This window comes from Rhinichthys klamathensis, unplaced genomic scaffold, assembly GCF_029890125.1.
Source record: "Rhinichthys klamathensis goyatoka isolate OS25496 unplaced genomic scaffold, OSU_Roscu_1.1 h1tg000369l_1, whole genome shotgun sequence".
In the NCBI taxonomy this organism is placed as follows: domain Eukaryota; kingdom Metazoa; phylum Chordata; class Actinopteri; order Cypriniformes; family Leuciscidae; genus Rhinichthys; species Rhinichthys klamathensis.
Window position 1 is genome coordinate 2,723,767 of NW_026606877.1, and position 17,129 is coordinate 2,740,895.

Here is a 17,129-nt window from a genome sequence, read left to right on the forward strand (position 1 = left end):
TAGGAAATGGACACAAGAACATTTTATTGGTGAAAGGAACATTGTTTGGGTCATTCCTTCTGAGAGTGAGGACAGTGAGCTTAAGGAGAGTCAGTTAGTGGAGGGGCCAAATAACCCTATAAATATATATATATATATATATATATATATATATATATATATATGTGTATATATATATATATGTATATATATATATATTTAGGGAATGGCCTATTCTAATTGACGGTTCTAATTAACCAGAGGAGGCTACTTTTATATTTGAGAGTGCCAGCTACTCTTGTTAAAAACACTGTGAGGGTACAGGGGGCTGTTTCTCATTATAATCCCTTTTCTTTTCTTTTCTTTTCTTTTCATTGTTTCACTGCTCCTAGCGAGAGAACGGACACGGACCGGCGAGACTGGGGCAACGAGGAGAAAGGACTTCTCTTTCTCCCTGATGCTCGCAAAATTCACCCACAGTTCTATCAGGACCACTATCGTCAAATACAATTGACAATTAGCATACAGTTTGGATTGGCGGTATGGTTCCGTTCTGGGCGAGAACTCCCTGCGCATCCATGCAGCCTAGCATGGATAAGAGCAGGGAGAGCAGCAATAACCCCCCTCAGGGTAAACAGAACAGAACCAACATGAATGTATTGCAGATATCATTAATTCAAGATTTTAAAATACAACATAATTCGAGAATTTATTCTGATTCAAGGGGAATCAGAATGCTAAATGCTGACTGGGTGAGAGGAGGAGCTGGGGATGGAGGAGGGTAATTAGCTCCTGAGAAACGTGATAGCTGCTGATAATACTGAAGGAGCTTATATATGTATACAGTGATAGGCGTTGTATTCCTATAGGTAGACGTGGATCAGCTGAGAGTCACTGATGAGAGCTTGACTAACGTGACCTGCCAGAACTGACGCTACGCTTTATATGTCTCTCCGTGGCCACCATAGCCGCCATCGATCTGCCGACCGCAGCGGTGGTCTGTTTGGTGGCCCGGAGAACGAGATCTGTGGTGCGGCGCAACTCAGCCACCACGCCCGGGGTTAGACCCTGACCCTGGTCCAAGTCCCTCAGCAGATCAGCCTAGAACGCCGGCAACACAGCCATCGTGTGCAGCGCAGCACCAGCCTGATCCGCCGCAGCGTATGCTCTGCCATTTAGACATGAGGTGGTTTTCAGAGGTCTAGATGGCAGGGCCGGAGCTCTCAGTGTCTCATTTGAAAGATAGCTCGCAAATGTCTCTTCAATGGGGGGCATCGACACGTACCCGTGCTATCACATTCCCTCCACATTCGCATAATTGTAATGTTGGAAACGGTGAATGCGAGAGGAGTATGGGTTCTTCCATGCCTTCTCAACCTCAGTGTGGAGGTTGGGAAGGAATGGAAAGCTCACGGGAGCTGGTGGATTATGGCCAGCGAGAAAGCTCTCATCAAGTCTTCTACGAGCGACTTCCCCTCTGGCGTGCTGCCATGGCAACTCAAGCCTGGCGGTGGCACATTGCATAACCTCCACCAGCTCAGCATACGTGGGGCAGGGGGGGCGGGTTCAGGCATTTCAGCATCTTCACCCATGTCAGCCTCCTCCTGCTCATCCTGGCTCGAAGTCAGCAGGGCACTTGCAGCTGGACCATCAGAAATGCATTCAAAAAACTTTTTTTCTGTGCATTCAAAATCCATTTTAAACCTAACAGGGCAGTTTGTAATGAATTAAAAACAATATGAAGCTCTTGTACTGCCTGTACTATGGAGGGAGCATAATGTATAAATAACAGAGTCATCTGCATACAGGAGGTGCAGTTTTGCTTGGATATGCCTCTGTAGAATCCCTCTCCACCTGGACTAGGTTTGCTTCCCCAGTGTTAACAACTCTGGTCATGGCTGTAAAAGAAAAATAGGAAGAGAGCCGAAGCACTCTTCCTGTGATGTATCATATCTAGGAACAGCAGCCACGACTGTCTCCATGGTAAGCTCTGTCCCTTCCACCCCGTAGGCATGGAGGACTACGATTTTGAGTTTACTTGGGGCGCTGGGTAGTTTACGACTTTACGAGAACAGTTGCTAAAAGGGCACGTTCAGCTTGCAAGCATCTGAATCTCCAACACTTGTAACAGTTCAGAGGTTGTGGCACTTTCCATTAGACCCCATTTGTCAGTCTTTCGACATAACGTTGAACGTGACTGACAGATGAGGAACATCTTGGTTACTGTCGTAACTCTCATTAACTGAGGGAGGAAACAGAGATGTTATGTTGTCCCTCCTGCCACAACCCTGAACCACCCCACTGAATGGCCGGTATCCTGTCTCGGCTCCGAAGCATAAACCTCAATGAGTGCCATCTTATATACCCGTATGTATGGGGGAGTGGCTGGGCATGCAAATTCCACTCACCAATTCCATTGGCCATTTTTCGAAAAACTCAGAGGTGATTGGGGCTCCCAAGTGACACCCCATTTGTCACCCCATTTGTCAGTCTTTCGACATAACGTCTCCGTTCCCCCCATCAGGGAACGAGGGTTACGACAGTAACCAAGACATTCGTAGCTTATAGGGGTACCTTTAGGGCCACGCAAGGCGCTTGACTATGCTTCAGTTTTTGACATATTGGGAGTGAGAATGGGCTGGAAAAAGAGATGCTTAAATTTTTTTTAAATATATATTAAAATAATTTTTAGGGATGCCCAGACAATATATATTCTGGCCAATAAGTATTTTTTATGGCCGATAATAAAATGATAATAAAATGGCTCATAATAAAATAATACTATTTAAATGTTTTAAAGCTGCTGTAGGTAACTTTTGAAAAAATGTATTTGCTAAAACTGTCATTATGTCCTGACAGTAGAATATGAGACAGATAATCTGTGTAAAAATCAAGCTCTTCTGGCTCCTCCCAGTGGTCCTATTGCCATTTGCAAGAAATACACGCTCCCGGTCAGAAACAACCAATCAGAGCCAGGAGGAGTGTCTTAGCAGTGTCAATCACTGCTGTGATGTGCAGCCACGCTTGCACAGCACGAGCGCCGGAGCGCGAGCTGTCGTTCAAACTCAAGATTGCCGGCGAGCTGCAGCTGTGCTTATGACGGAGAAACAACCTAAACTGCCAATTCTCGAGTGACACCTGCTCATAAAACAAAGAGGTAAAAGGAAAAAGACCGATGACGATAAACAAGCGAAAAAGAAAGAATTACACTGAGCCCATTGACTCGGTGTCAAAACTCTAGCCGCATAACATGTAGATAAAATGTCACGCACTCTGCTAAGCAACAATTGAAACCTGCTAATTCACTGGCTCGTCATGTTGCTAAAATAATGTACTAGCACACCTTATCTAGCATTATATATCGCTAGAATAATTACTTACATGCTGTAATGTTAGTTACCGTTATATTAACGTTATCTTACTAGCTATTTATAACTTATAGAAAGAGTGCAACGTTATAAAGTTACATGTAGGCTATTGCAAAATACATAATGATTTGAGGACCAAGTTTGTAGTCAAAGTATGGGCAGGCCATAGTCAATGTAAAGCATATTATTGACGTTTAGTCCCTATTAGTGAATGTGCCATATAACTTTTTATCCGCCGTCATCGGTGGCCCTGTTTTCTAGCCTGCGCGTTCACGACAGGCTCCGCTGTGGAGGACGAGCTGTGGAGGGAGGGCTGTAGCGCAGCAGAGAGCAAGGGGGTGGGACCTGTAAGCTGTGCTTGTTCAAATTTTCAGGCTAAGTCAACGTTTTCTCAAAACTCCCTACTGGAGCTTTAAAGGGGTGGTTGAATATGATTTCACTTTTCTAACTTTAGTTAGTGTGTAATGTTGCTGTTTGAGCATAAACAACATCTGCAAAGTTACAATGCTCAAAGTTCAAAGCAAATGGAGATATTTTCTTTTAACCCTCTGGGGTCTAAGGTGTTTTTAGGGTCCTTGAGATGTTTTGACATGCCCTGACATTTGTGCTTTTTTCAGTTGCTTATAAACATATTAATGGCACAGGTGAAATTACACTCTATTTAGAACAAACAGGGCTACCATAATATATGAGCAACATGTATGTGCATGTTTGTATTTTTGAGAGAATATTGTGTATGCATGGTTATTGAAAAAACTAAAAATTAAAGTTTCTGAAATAAGGCCACAAAACACATACTAAATATGTGTCCACAAGACTTTTGACTAATGGATGTTGTCGCCTAGAGCTTTTGCTTCAAAATGATCTGAAAATCATTCTGCCTAATCATTCACATAAAACAATAGATTGTTTTAAATTGTGAAAAAAAAAAATTTTGTTTGGAAAGGCAATATGCGAATGGGCGTGGATGGCCCAACCCCCTCATGATTAATTAGGTGGTTCTCACCTGAGAAGACAAAGACCCGCATAATAATGAGCCTTTCAATCAGGTGTGTCACACAAGAAAGAATGCGAGGACAATACATATATACATATATACACACACACACATACACACACATACACTATATATATAATCAAAATATAAATTAAAGTCAAAAGCACATTTTTAGTCATACCTGGAAACAAATCCTGTTCAAACAGGTTATATGGGCCATTCTATAGAATTGGTTAAAAGTTAGAGTTGGAAACATCTTGAAAAGAAAATAGTATTTTTCCATAAATCTCTTATAAAGTATTATTTTTTAAAGTAGGCCAATACATTTTATCATACATATTTCAAAGTTAAGGATTCATTATTTTGATATAGCTTGCATTGGAACAAACACTATAACAGTTGGTTAGTTTATTTTTGACAAAACATACTATATATTTAAAATATGAGCAGAAACGGTCTAACAAAAGCTTATTTAATGTCTATTTTAGAGTAAAAACTTTATAATCTATCCAAAACTAGTCAACGAAATGTTGTCATTACAGACACTGTTCTATATCGCGATTAGATCTACATAAATTCACCAACTAACCATTCAGAAATGTTTTCTACATGTTGTCACTTCTACTTGAGTCTCTCCATCTTTCTGACTTTGGTTTGAACATAAAAGGCTAAAAGGTTTTGAAATTTTCAGTGCATGTGTGTGTGAGGTAAAAGGACACAAGCTGTTGTAGCTCTGCCCTCTTCTTGAAAGGGAGCAGCAGCTCATTTGCATTTAAAGGGACAGATACAAAAATGGTGAATTTTTTCTCACCCTCAAACAGTGACAACTTTTACATGCTATTTAAAAATATCTGTGGGGTATTGTGAGGTAAAACTTCACATACACACTCTGGGGACTTCAAATACTTATTTTACATCTTGTAAAAAGGGCATTATACCACCCCTTTAAATGTATTAAATTTACATTTTTTTATTTATTTTTTTATACAGAAACTAAAATCAATCATTTTAAATGCTCCAAGTAAATTTAAGACATCACAACATTATAATGTACAGTATTATAATGGATATTAATTTTGAGATTTGATCAATAATAACTGTTAACCCTCTACCGCATGGTTTTGCCATATGGCAACATACTCTTTGTGTTCATTTCATTGCCACTGTCTCTTTAAGAAAACATTCTCGTGTTTTTTGTTGGAATGAGAATACCTTAGTTTAGCCAATGATGTGCTTTGGTTAAGTCACATGACATGCAGTTTTTTTCTGTGGCGCGATTTTTGACAGACTGCCGTCTGTTTGTCGGTAGTTGCTGAAAGCAAACTAAAACGTCAGTAACAAACAAGGACCAGCCGATATCACATACACAAAAAAATCGAAACATCACCTCAGTTAAGTTATGATGACATATTCACCACTCAAAAAAGTTTTAATGAAATTAGTTTTTGGTAAATCGACCAAATGTCTGTGTTGCCAATTTTGATATCAATAATTTCATTGTTAGTAAATATGTAAATTCCTGATATCAATAATTCAAATGTCACTAGCTGAAATGTCTATTCTTGATATCAACAATTGAATTGCTACCAGTAAAAAAAAAACATTTTTGATATCTGAAAATCTGATATCAATATTATTTTAGATATCTAAAATGTCTTACTAGTAACAATCACATTCATGATATTAGAAATGAACATGGTCACTAGTGAAAATTTAATTATTGATATCAAAAATGAGCAGTTTTTACTAGTTGCAAATCAATTGTTGATATCAAGAATAGACATTTTAACTAGTGAAAATTGAATTCTGATATAAAAAAATAAAGGTTTTTACTAGTTAAAATCAAGAATTAGCATTTTAACTAGTGAAAATGTAATTGTGGATATCAAGAATTAGCATTGTTCTTAGCATTGTAATGTAAGAGACTGCTCTTATGTTATGAAGATACTCGACAAACAACATTTTGGCATAAGTGTGTGTGTTATTGTTCGTTCAAGCGTGAAAGAGAACTGTATTCTGGCGCGCGGTCAGTGCATGCGCATGATAGCCTACTGGCGCGCGTCCAGTCAGGACATTCACATGCAGCGTGCTCTCTTTTGACTTGTCGCGCATGAATGGTTTAAAGCATTCGCACGAATAAGAGCGGGATCATGGAACACTAGCCAAAGAATGACAAAAAAATAACAGATGCTGCGTTAATTGCGCAGTTAATTGAACAGCCCTAATTTGTTTATTTAAAAATCGCAGCATTTTGCTTTATATAATCGCATAGGCTTGACAACGTGATTGCGATAGCGATATGATCAATCGTGCAATACTACAGTATCCTGGAAATGAATAAAAGTTAAAACGGCTTGTCATACTGCCAATGCATTTGTATTATGGAAAAAAATCTATTTTAAATGGCAATTTCTTTTCTAAAAAAATTCCACTGTTGTATGTTGTTGCCGTATGGCAACATATCATAAAGGACCTTAAAATAAAACAAAATTCAAATTTTCTTTTTACAGCACTTCAAGTTAAGCCATTCTAAGAAAATACAAAGAGTCAAATATTTTTTTTATAGGTCTATCATAATGCGTGCGGTAATCATATCACATTAAGCTTCAAAATAGATTACAGAAAGTTTATTTACCAGAACAACAATTGCATCATGTAGTGGACCATCAGTGTAGAGAGTCTCGACATCATCCTCGATGAGGTAGTCCCACTCCACTCCTATTTCAATGAAGCGCCGAGATCTTGCATCTTCTCCTTTGCCATTGAGAATGTAATGTCCTGTTGCTTGGTTCTTGATAGCTGCATTCAGAGATTAATTACAACGCTTCATAAATTCAGGGATAAGAGGTTAACAGAAGGATCTGAATCAAACTGAAAGATCTGTTCATTTAAACTATCGCATCAGCCATCAAAACAGACGTTTTGATGTACACATGTCAGGAAAATCACCATTGCTACCAGTCATCAAATGTCACTTGTGAAAAAAGGTTTGATACAATGAAATCAAAATTGACCTTTGATTTCCTACATGTTTAGTGTGATAAAATTGTGTTTATTTTTGCCAGAGGAAAAAAAAAGGGCTGAATATTCACAAAATGTTAACTTTAAAAAGGATAATTCCCCCAAGCATAAACATTTCTTCTGTGGAATTAAAACAGGTTTTGCTCCTCTATACAACAAAATTGAATGGTGACCAGTAGCTGTAAGCTCAGGAAAAAAATAATTAATTAATTAATTAAATAAACAACATAACAAAAGCTTCATACAGTAGTTCATTCTAGTTCATAAACTAGTGTGCTATATTACAAGCCATCGCAGAGATTTGTGTGAATAATACATTGAAATTAAGGTTATTTACAAAATCTGAAAATCATGGTCACAATTCAGCTTGTAAATTATGCTTTTCCACCTGTGATTTTCACCCCCCAAAAAAAATATTTCTTTCTTTTTTTGTGTGTGTGAATTCTGCCTTAAAATAAGAAAGGTTTATTTTCCCAGGCCATTTGATGACTGAAAAATAGACTGAATTGGTCAGATTAAATGCTAAAGGTGTTAATCATAAAACTAATCAGAGCAAGCAAGGATGCTACTGATGGGAACTCACATATTATACATTACTTAATTCATTGTTCACTGATATATTCAATTATCATGCAAATAAATGCTTTTTATCTTAATCACAAATCTAAAAATTGGAGACAGAAATGGGTCATTTAAGGCACCATACCTGTATAAATTTTTATTATATATTTTTTTTCAATTTTGTTTTATTGTTGGTTAGTATAATACATATATGTATACATGTATATCATATGTATAATACATAACTGGCTGCAGTGCATCAGTTTAGCCAATTGTTGTTGTTTTTTTCAGAACCCTGAGGCCTATGCTTAGACAGCTAACTCTGATTTATTAATTTAACAGACTGGTGAACAAAAGATTTCAGGAATCTTCCCGTTATCCAAGTCTTCTGTTTGATGGAAATTGCATTTTGCAAATTGCAAATAGCATTTTTTTGGCATGCAAAGGAATTTAAATATTGTAATCAGTTGAGTTAAATATATGGATAACTGAAATTTCTATCAATTAGCTATTAAGCACCCCTAAAGGAAAGTATTATTGAAACAGAAAAATTACCTTTGTAAGATTAACTGGGGCAGTAAAAATAGGTATTGAACGACTTACTGTATCTAGGTAATTAAAATAAGGTTAGGTTTAATTAAAAGTTCAACTACCAAGGGGTAATATTTAAAGTCCTACAGTACTTTCAATAAGCACTTTCAAGAAGGGGAATATTCTTAGAATAAAAGCGACTTCAATTAAATTCATTCAATTATGTGCATTACAATGTGATAATTGCTGTCTGCATGAGCTTCTCAAAATGAATAGAATGAATAAAAAGGGCCAATAAATTGTGATTTAAAAAAAAAAAAAAAACACTGATAATCAAAATTAGCTTTTATTCACAAAGCATAAAAATGCAATGCCTTATTGCTCACATTTATATGGCAAACATAACTGTTCAGTCAAAATGCCAATTAGCAGGTTATGCCGGAAAGCAAATTATCCATGGGTTTTTAGAATTTTTTATTATTTTATTAATATTATTATTTTCAGAAAATGACTGATCATTTGTTGTCTAGGATCATGTGGATTAATTTGAAGCTCCCTAAATATGGATTTTGGACCATCAAAAATGGACTACGGTGAGCCCAGTTTCTCTTCAGCTGAAGAAAGAGTTGTATCTAGATCTTTGATGGGCCGGAGTAAATAATCAAGTAATTGTAATTTGTGGGTGAACTACTCCTTTAACACTTGTGAATTTGGCAGATGTGTTTGTCCAAAGAGGCTTGCATTGCATTCAAGGTACACATTTTAGTAGTTATTGCTTGCCCTGTTGCTAGTGCCATTCTCTATTGTTTGAGCTACAGGAAGGTTCATGTTTTGTTCTACAACATTAATTTAGTTACATACATTCTCAAATGCTTTATAAACGTTTGCTAAAAGTTGTCTGGGAAGCACACTATGGGCAGTTGTAGTACAACTTCTGCATTAAAACAACAAAATGCTTTAAAAATTCACGTTTGAGCTTCTATATGCTGTGTAACAAAACATGAAAAATGATTATACTTGTAATTTGAAAACGGCTATTTTAGAAACCCACTGTAAATTCCAGAAGGAACCCACGGCTTGAAATTGCTCATTCCCTTTCAGGTTTTAGGACTATGGTCCACAATGCCACAGAAAAATTGTGGTGGACAGTGATTGTCTCTAAAATATGTGAGTATAATTCTGTTTAATGCACTTCCAGGAAAATGCACATGCTGCTTTATATGAATACATTGGTCCAATGGATAAGTATTAGAGTGACATGAATCCATTAAGCACAGCTACCTGTACCACGCAGAGAATACATGCATTTGATCTTTTTGTTGTTTATCCTGGGAAACATGAGGACAGATTTCACTTACCAAGAATTTGAGGAGAAGCCTCATGTTCTTGTATGATCACATGTCTAGCCCCAGGAGGAATGAGAAACATCTTTAGGTAACCTTTGCAACGGTGAAAAAAAGGCAAAGGAAGAGACAGCAGAAGCAATTAGTTAGCTAAGAAGTTCTACTGCGGTTTAATCTTTGCAGAGGTGGGCATCTCATCACTAAGGCATTTCTAGTACATCACTAAAGCTTTCAGATTTGAACAGTCAGACTATTGCAACTGTCCATCTAGCAGGGTCATGAGAAGCCTATAAGGGAAAAATGTCAATACGTGACAGAAGGTTCCACTTCCATTCATTTCATACATTCATCCATGTGAATGTATGACATATCCTTCAGAAGCTCAAAAAACAATGTCAGGCGAAACAAAACTGAAAACCATGAACAATTGTTATGTCAGGCTAATTAAGAAGGATGCTGAATGGCAGAGCCTTGAGTCAGTTTGCAATACATCACACAAGAACACAAAAAGACTAATGTTGCCTTCTCTACGAATGCCCATTCCTCTGCAAAGCATGATACCACTCACCCATCACATTTCTAGAATCCTCCGTTTCATTCAGATATATATTCCGAGCTCCTTTCGGCAGCAAGAAGGCTCCTCTTGTTTTCCCTTCAGAATCAGAAGGATTTGTTACGTCATTTTGTCCTACAGTCTTTGTCATTGACATGATAAATGCCTCTAAACTAAAGCTAGACTTTGAACCAGTCTCTAGCAGCATGATGCCTGTCTGAGACACCGGTGTGATGTAAAAAGGAGTCTAATCATTGCAATGAAGGATTAAGTCACTTGAGGCAGTGTCTGTTGGGAGGATTTATCATCAATTAACGTGGACAGGAAGACATCTGCAAGGAAAGATGCTGGGTAATCCTAATAGAGTTCAGATGAAGTTAGAGTGCAGGCCTAAAAGGAGCGGGAATAAAATAGGGTTGAGGAAGGAGAAAGAGATAAAAGAATTTTTTTTTACAGAAAAAATGGCTGGTGTGTTATAATGGTCTGGGAGGGATGCTGTACACTACAGTATGTATGAGTAAGGGTGAGAGAGAGCATATTTATATAGTAATCGTAGATTCACTTGATTTCATGTTATTTCCATATTATATATATCCTATTTTGAAATTAGAAATATGGACATTTTTATTAAGCTCTTCAAGACCTTTATTTAAAGGGACAGTTCACGCAAAATGAAAATAATGACATCATTCCATGTCGTTCCAAACCTTTATGGAACACAAAGGAAGATATTTTCAAGAATGTTAGGGTCCAAATAACTTACTGCCCACTGACTTACAAAACAAACAAATGAAAAACACTGGAGACATTTTTCAAAATATCTTCTTTTTTGTTCTACAGAAAAAGAAACACAAGCATACAAGTTTGGAATGACATGAGGGAAAATGATTTCAATTTTGGGGTGAACTATGCCTCTAATGTAAGAGTAGTCTTCAATGGACATTTAAGTCAAGCCGAGTATGCACAACAAAACTATTTTATGCCAATTTTTAAGGAAGATTCTGAGTTATCTGTGGCATGCTGTCTATCACTAAAGAAAATCATTTTAATCTGAAATTAAATGAAAAATACAAAGGAAAAACACTTGAACATTAATGTACCTATAATGGAAACACCACAACACCAAACACCAAACTTTTAAAATATGCAGTCAGTACATGTCAGCATGACACTGGTGTCATAGAATAGCTTGCCAACGTTTTTGTGTTTCAAAAGCTGGCAAACCCAAGTTAAAATGGTCAAATGTAAAATTTCACATGATATCTGCTCAGGAATATCAGCAAAGGATGTATTTGTCCACAAAATGCTGTTTAAATGGAACAAGCGTCAATCAGGAATTACGTTGATAACGTAGGACAAAAGTTTTACACCTTAAGAGAATGATTTAAACAGATCTATTTTGTAAATAATTCCAGTGCTTCAAGTATGACCTTCACATTTTCGCTTCTAAACTATTCAATACATTTGCCCCATGGGCATCCATTGTAAGTGCATTACTTAAAACAGGTTTTTCTTTGGGTTTTATAAACAAAGCCATGGGATTTGTTTTCATTGAAGTTATTTTCTGTGGTAATCGACAGCATTATTCAGATGCAGTTGATAGAGTTTAATTTATATCATCCTCGGAACATTCCTTTAAAGCTACTAGCTAGAGTCAATGCAGAGGATAGCAGTACAGCAGGAAAGGGTAGGATTAGACAATATAAGATACTTGCAGGTTGTGTTTTCCAAAACAGGAATTTCTTTTTGGGATCTCTTGCTTAACTTTTTTCCTGTTAAAAAAAGTAATCAATTGAAAATAAAACAAGATGGAGTTAGATGGAGAAAGGTCAAAAATTCTGATTTAGTTCATGCAGACAATGTGTTAAAATTAGCAATGATAATAGTTAAGTACAATATAAGGAATTTGTGATATAAAGTGTCACAAATTGTGTACAATCACCCATATGATGCATATTTTATGAAAACATCATGCTGTAAACATCATGCAAATTCTGGATAGAACGAGAATAAAAAAAAAAGAATTCATTGTCACAAGTAAATACAGCACTTGTGACACCATGCTAATTAAAGTTAAGGAATAGCAGAATCTGCATTCATAACGAAAACTGAGGCACATTTGAAAGAAATCATGCCAGAAACATCGTCTCAATGCCACATGCCACGTCTTTCAAATGCAACAAAGGCAACATAAACATACATGAATCCATTTTCTTAGAGACATTTGTCCTGCCATCTGGGCAAGGACTGTGCTTCATTATGCATTAGCTGCAGTGTTTTATCGTCATTGTATAGGCCAAATGCCAGAATGAAGCTTAAAAGGATCTGTTGCGATTGTATGTCTCTATGTAATAGTCAAATTAGGCAGCTCCCGAAATTACTGCAATGAAACATTGTGTCAGACCCACATGGTGTGTGCCAATGCCTGTTTCCGAAGAAGATTTATACTTATCCTAAGAATGTGATTTGCATATTTAGGCTAAAATTAATTTAAATTAAGCACTCATCGCGTAATTTTTATTCAGAGCAGCCACAGCTCTTAATTACTGTACGTAGCAAAGTCCCGAACACTGTATTCAAATTAGCTAATGTACTGTATATGCAGGGTTTGAAAGACCCTTCTCTGCCATTTTAAAGATGTCAGCTCCTTGCCCTTTGTGCATATGAGTGCCTCTCTAATCACATAATACACCATGAAGTTAAACGAATAGGATTAATAGAGGGAAATAGGTATTTTAATACATTCTCCATTTGGTTATTTTCTTATGTGCTATTAATTCAACTACATGTACAGCATCAGCTACTTTGAAAAGTAAAAAATAAGGATAAAATAACAGAAAGAATCTTAGTATATAAAAACAATCTAATAGGCCTAATCAAAGCCACCAGCGGCCCAAAACACTGTTTTTTTTAATAACTGGGGAGATGTGTCATATCCTCATTAACTGCTTTGTGAATGGACAGGCCACTATACAATTATTACTTTCGGCCAATGCATCATTATCAACATGCATGGAGGTTGGTTGAACAAGCAATAACATGATATGATAAGCATTGTGACAATATTGTGACAGGCTTTTCACACAGTCAGTTTCATGACTATCATGACAACATATCAAAGTGAGTATCACAAGTGTGCCTGTAGGTTTTATTTGGTCATTTAAATGCAAAGTCAACTTATGACTCTTTGGACCCTTGCTTGGAAGGAATTTTCAAGGCTGGACTCTGGTACTTTAATTGAATACCCCTGCACTACAGTTACTAGCCATAGTGACAATGTGCCAAAACACAATATAATTAAAACTATGGCAGTGGGGGAATCTATTTATAAATTAGTTCTGGTGTGAGCCTCAAGCTCCCACTAGGCCGCACAGCTGGAAAACACCATTAAAAAGTAAAGTGATAGTTGCTTAGGGAAACCAATTAGATGACTTCCATGCTTTCTTCCCTGTTGTTGGCTAAATGATAATGACACCCCTCCCCCCAAAACTGATGGCTTTTCTGTGATGGACTGCTCAAATAAAAGCTTCCCCTGCCTTGGTCCATCTATTGTGATTCCCTAGGTACAAAATGTTCTGCTTTTTAATATGTTGTTCAATTCATATTGAATTCACTGCCAATGGTACTTGGCTCTATCTGTCACGTAATGTCAGTGATAGAAATTGGCTAATCGCCAATTAGTGTGATCGGGTGAATGCATTAATGATGAAAACCAGTTGATCTGAAAGGAGTGAGACTTGCAACAAAACCAGGATCATCTCCTGCGTGTCTTGGGAAAATAATACACAGTTTGTATGCAAAGTAAACAGTCGAGTTGGAGTGGTAATGTACCTCCTGAGGGAAGCACTGTGTGTTCATACAATTTCAATAAATGTTGTAAATATTGTTTCTCTGTGTTTGCAAGTTTCCTGCATCAAGCAGCCCAGTGGTCCTGAATGTCAATGTTCTTGCTGTGGTGTGTATGTGTGTGTCTGTAATAGGAGGTGTCTGTAATTTACTGCACATCCATCTAATGAAAAACTACATTTCATTTCATGTGTCTAATTAGCTTTGAGAATATTGATCTTAAACATAATCCCCTGATACCTATGAAACATAATGAAAACTCAGACAGCACACACTGAGAACATGTCTACACCTGGTAGTAACATCCGCCTGACGATATGATGACCAGTTGTCAGAAGGCCCTTGCACACTGAGTCCGAAATTCGCGTCCGAAATGTTCGCACGTTAAAAAATAAAAAAGACCTCACGTTATGTCAATCACGCTTGCACACTGCCTCCGAAACTTTCGTCTGTCATAAAAAAAAAATAGGATCGGGTTCGATTTTCTGCGTTTTTCGTCTTGAATGTGGTTTGAACAATCAGGTCATTACACCTATATGGATAATAACAGGCCTTAATAACAGGGATAAACTTAGTCTGAGATTTTATTGGATGAATTAGGACCAAAAGACAATTTCCAACAAATGTCCCATAATTTTTTTTAAACTCACGAACGTGCAGTCAGTGCTTTACTAACATAAGCCCTATCTGGATGGGATTAGTTTTACATGGAGTATTTATTACCAGATCTCTGTGATTTTAGTCCCGTCCGAATGTACCATCTCAGTAATCATTACGGACAGTAAAGATTAAGGCAACTTCTACCTTTTGTAAAAAGGTCTGGAAAAATTACCTCAGGTAATGCTAATCTCGTCCAAATGCGAATGTCTGTGATTGCTGATGTTGTATTATCCTGACGCTTCTCGTGTGTTTTTTTACCTACCTGAACTACCGTTTGCACACCAATCTTCAGCATGCTTTCTTTTCATTTCAATATGGATAGTATCCGACGAAGAAATCAAATTATAAAATTAATAAATAGAGCCAAATCGCAAAAAAATGCAAAGACTACCCATTTTAATATCAGTGTCAGTTAAGAGAAAGATGCTTGTCTAGATTTCGCTGCTCATTTATCTGGGTTTATTATAAACAGCCACTTCTATCAACATATGAAGTTTACTTAAATTGTTTTTTTTATAATAAATTAAAATAATATTAACAAATAATAAATTAAAATACATTTATGTCATGATGCACGCAAGCACAGCAGATTACCTTCTGTAACGCCCACATCTAGAAAACACACACTCCCACCTCTGTAATACACACGGAAATGTTAGTCCCGTCCGAATCAGTACATGAAATCACAGACATCGAGTGATACATTTTTTTTAACTCGAACGTCATTTAGAAAACTACTCCTGTCCATATAGGGCTGTATTCAGACATTTAATTTCATAACCATAATATTCAGGCTGGCAATGAATATGCTGTAACTGAAGTAAAGGAAATTGCTTTTGTTCAGTCCTAAAGCTAGACTAAAGTACAGTTATGACATCAGCTGTTCACTTTGCTAAGGTTATTTAACTACAGTTGAAGTACAATGACAAAGTTCTCCAGATGTAGGCAAGACCTCTAATTTGTCTTAAAAAACTGAATGTACTGTACATTGAGTGGGTCTAATGGACATTTGAGCATGGTCATTTATGTATATGAGCAAAGAACAAGAAAAGTACAGATGCCCTTTACTTGTGAATGCGTTCAAATAAATTTCTCAAACAGCTTGTTCATTCTATGGTGTCAGATAGGGGTGGGCGATATCTCGATATTTAAAATATATCGAGATATTTTTTAAACACGATATGGATTTTGACATATCGTATATATCGATATATTGTTTATATTTAATCCTGATTTTGCCACTTTGCTAGTTTGCCTTCTCTGTGCTGTGCTCGCCCCCGCCTCCTTGCTTTTGTTCCCCCTCACCTCGCGTGTTGTCTCATTCAACAATTGTCTCATCCGCAACCAGCCCGGAGGCTACAGAACTCCGAGTGTGTCTGCGCGCGAGCGACAGAGCACGAGAGAAACCGAGTGTGAGCATTAATTGCATTAGTAAATTGGTAGCCTACATACTACAATATATAATTACTATATAAGAGGCATGGAAGTTCGATTAATGGACTCCAGTAATCAGAAGGCTACTACAAACGTCTTGTTTTAAACTATTGCAGGGCTCGAATTTCGGCGCGGGTATTGCGCATAATTCTAATCATTCCCGCAGGTCTCCCATTTATAATGCGGGAAATTCCCGCAATCGTAATCCACACAGATTATAAAATCAAATCATTCTTTTAACAACTATCTGCCAGACGCAATTTCACAAACAGCGTGAGTGTTCAGCGGTGCCGCTTCTTTCTCGTCTCTCATAATGTGTTGTGCAAGGCAAGCATCAAGAGCTGCTGAGATAAAACACACTCGCGTTTAGGAGTCGGGACATGATGGATATTCACTCGCACAATCGGGCCAGCAGTGCATCGTGACTGAAGTTTACCATTTGCACGTCTTTTTAAGTCTTACCAGTTTAAACATTCAAGCGATTTTAAACTAATCAGTGCTTCGCGCGCTCTCTGAGAGATTATTTTCTATGCGCACATTCATAGAAAATCCGCCTTAAGAACAGCTGGCCAGTAACAAAAGTTATTTTTCGCGGATTATATTGCTTTAACACGCAAAATTGTCAATTTCGGTCGTCGTGAGTATACTCTAAACATAGTCGGTTTTGTCTTTAATAAGCATAAAACGCATGCCAGTATAATGAACACAGGATCCGTGCACTAGCTCTTAAAGTGACGGCAGCCATATGTGTGTCATTCATTTTGTTGTCAATACAACAAAAGATAGCTTTAAGTTAAAGGAATCAGGATTAATAACCTATGTATTTAATTTATTCA

At 37.2% G+C, this 17,129-nt stretch overlaps 1 protein-coding gene across 4 annotated transcripts in view; it reads right to left on the bottom strand.

The window, feature by feature from the left end:
- Nucleotides 1–17,129, bottom strand: part of adamts3 (ADAM metallopeptidase with thrombospondin type 1 motif, 3) — a 196,752-nt gene that overhangs the window by 71,486 nt on the left and 108,137 nt on the right. Inside the window, exons 16-18 of one of the 4 annotated variants that reach the window (XM_056233349.1) lie at nucleotides 10,369–10,452; nucleotides 9,816–9,896; nucleotides 6,980–7,143 (exon numbers count right to left, since the gene is read on the bottom strand). In XM_056233349.1, coding sequence (XP_056089324.1) covers nucleotides 6,980–7,143; nucleotides 9,816–9,896; nucleotides 10,369–10,452 — 329 coding nt within the window. Of the gene's footprint in view, nucleotides 1–6,979; nucleotides 7,144–9,815; nucleotides 9,897–10,368; nucleotides 10,453–12,068; nucleotides 12,126–17,129 lie in introns of all 4 variants that reach the window. The other 3 variants (XM_056233350.1, XM_056233352.1, XM_056233351.1) reach the window with 3 other exon arrangements.